The sequence below is a fragment of the Wasmannia auropunctata genome, unplaced genomic scaffold, assembly GCF_000956235.1.
Source record: "Wasmannia auropunctata unplaced genomic scaffold, wasmannia.A_1.0 LD335476.1, whole genome shotgun sequence".
NCBI classification, from domain to species: domain Eukaryota; kingdom Metazoa; phylum Arthropoda; class Insecta; order Hymenoptera; family Formicidae; genus Wasmannia; species Wasmannia auropunctata.
In genome coordinates, this window is record NW_012027414.1 from 1 (window position 1) to 3,055 (window position 3,055).

A 3,055-nucleotide genomic window follows, 5' to 3' on the forward strand; every position below is an offset into this window, starting at 1 on the left:
TGTTATCTATATGATCAATGTTCAATGTTGCATATGATTTGCATGATTGACATTAAAATGCATAAAACTTGTATAAGTAATTATTTAAAAAATCCAAAGATGAAAATCTATGGCACACGATGCGATCTAGTAAATTGATAATAATGATAAATAATATACACAGCACTCAGAATTTCAGTTCGCATGCAATCGATCACGGAAAAGCGCATCGTGTACGGTAGGCTTAATGATAAGTTAGATCTTGTTATTGTCAATACATATTCACTTAAATCAGGAACAAAGAGGGATATCATAAAAGTAAAACAGTCACTCGCGAGCGTTCAATAAAAGAGCTTCGATTTATTGTATTATTGTTATTAATATCGAGGCATTTGTAGTAATTTTAAAGTTATTAAATTTAAAAACAAATTAATTAAAAATTTTTAAGTTCTTCATGTACGTTATTGTGCATTTGCGCATTCCCTTTTTATTAAAATAAAAGTATTTTATATCTCTTTAAAGATTTTAATGACAAAGTTTAATTAACGCATTTCGCAGTGTATTTATTACTTATCAAACACATTTAGAATATCAAAATCGCAATATTATCCTGAAGCAAATAATATAAATTCAGTTTAATTAAATCCATGTGATTTAAGAATTAAAAGAACAGAGAACCGAAAGAAACAAAATTTTGATTGGCTGATTATTTATTTAACAATGTTTATTACTGTATTACTGTTAGTTATTCTTGTTGTATTGGTGTGTAATTATTATACGCAATATGGAAAAAATGGGCGGCTTATCAATCTTATACCAGGACCTGCAGGTTATCCAATTGTTGGAAATGTATTGCAAGTTTTTGGTTCACGAGGTAAATTAAAATTTTTTACGTAATCGCGTAAATTAATATTCGCGTTTGCACACATCCATGCAAATATAATATTTATACAAATATTCAACTCCGACGTGAGATTATATAATTATTAATATTGCATGTTGAATTGTTTAGAATTATTTATATTTTATCATTATATTGTATATATTATTATATGTATATACTGCTCAAAAAAATTATGGCATAGAAAAATTTTGGGAAAAAATTGGTCAACTTTGATTAATGATAACTCCGCAAAAAATCATCTTATGATGAACTTTTTTTCAAATGAAAGCTTGCAATCTCTACTTTAAAGTATCATGGGTTGATTTTAAACTTAATGCACCCCTGCTACTGTAAACTCTTAAATCTGAGAGCATGTTTGCAATACTGAAAATTGCAAAGTTTGACGGAATGCACGGACTTGCGAGAATTTTTTTTGAGGATGCGGTTTACAGCGTCATAAAGTTTAAACCTTTCTCTTTAATTTGGGAAAAAACAAGTCACTATGATTTTTTTTCACAAAGTTACAGCATTTTAAAGTAACTTTTGTATTTTTCTCATGTATGGTCGGCATTAGAGGAGAGACCTAGGCCGGTTGTCGTATGGGGTTGGTTGTCAAAATGCATATAACTTAATTAGTACATAGCAGAAAAACCATTTATCTTAATTGTAGATTGCTAATTTAATATTAAATTTTTGTGTATAATGATTTGCACCAATAACATTGTATATATATTATTTACAACCACTTTTATAAAAATGAAATTAATAAGTAAATTTTTCTTATCTCCTATTTTATTGTTTGAAAAGTGGCATTATCAATTGCAATTTTTTTGTAATCATAGAAAATGGTATGTCTTAAAAAATTTTTACTGCAGTTATATAATCATTAGTCTGACAAAGCTTGTAAATATAATTACTTTTATTAAAAACGGCTAAGTGGGGTAAATTGACCCAAATAAGCCAGAATTAGTTATTATACGTCGATGATTTTATACGTCAGACGCGGATCCGTCAAAACGGAAAAAATTTACTCGTACGAATTAAATAAGAATCAATCAGTGCAGCGCTGGTTACACACAAATATAGCTTCTCCATTCGTTTTACTTTTTTTTTTAACTAAGCAGCGTCTGATTACTAGGATAAATGAATTCTATTGTTTAGAAGTTAATTGAGGTTAGGTGAGTTAAAATTAAGGTACGAAAACAAAAAAGAAAAACGAATAGGGGTAAAACTCCGCCTAGGATACTGTTTTAAAAGCTGTTAGAGCAGTGAAAGTATATAATAAAACTCCGCCTGATACTGTTTTAAAAGCTGTTAGAGCAGTGAAAGTATATAATTTATTCATCCGACAAGCTGCTCTGGAATTCAATATGAATTACCGTACTTTAAGTCGTTACTGCAAAAAAATTCCAGAGGAGGATTATTTGCGTAATGAAAATGTTACTATTCCAACAATTCATGTGGGCTAGCTATGCTAAAAATAAGCAGATTACTAATTCTAAGAACAGCAATTAGTTGATTATATATTCTACATGCTTCGGATATTTATTTTGGTCTCTCTCCTTAGGAAATCAGAACTTTTATAGCTTATAATGTAGCCCGTTGCAACTCAATTTAGATACCTCCGTCTTGGATTAAAAATAATGGCAGAAGAAGATTAATTTACAGCATTTATAAAACGTTACAATAAACTTTTAATTCGAAAACCAGAAGTAACAAATAAGGCAAGAGCGACGAGTTTCAATAAAACTAATGTTGCTCTTTTATAAAAATTTGGAAAAGGTTTTATCTCGTTACCGTTTTAAATACAATAATTTTTCCTATTTTTCTTAAAATAAAATAAATTACAATAAAAATTACATTATTTTTTGTACAGTTATTTATATAAAAATATAAGATAAGCAATCCTGGAAACCCGGCTATGAGGTTGATTGTCACATTTTCACTTAAAATTGTATAACTTATTTATACGGTAACATATTTTAAAGTAATATTTTTTTTTATACCTAATGGAAGTAGGTATATTATGATGTACATAATATTTCAAAATTTTGCATCCACTTTTTTCTAAAAATCACTAATCAAAAACTAATCTATTAAATCACTAATCAACAAGCAGCCCCGGCTCCCGGTCTCCCCTACCCGATGGACGCTATAAGTAGGTTGACGATCGGATTTTGCACACCGTGTGTG

The 3,055-nt window shown here is 29.0% G+C and overlaps 1 protein-coding gene across 3 annotated transcripts in view; it reads left to right on the forward strand.

Moving 5' to 3' along the window:
* The first annotated feature begins 624 nt into the window (after positions 1-624).
* LOC105456930 (cytochrome P450 4C1-like) overlaps positions 625-3,055 on the forward strand; it is a 12,643-nt gene continuing 10,212 nt past the window's right edge. For all 3 annotated transcript variants that reach the window (XM_011701316.1, XM_011701315.1, XM_011701318.1), the window contains exon 1: positions 625-853. In XM_011701316.1, coding sequence (XP_011699618.1) covers positions 700-853 — 154 coding nt within the window. In that variant the 5' untranslated portion in view covers positions 625-699. The remainder of the gene's footprint in view (positions 854-3,055) is intronic.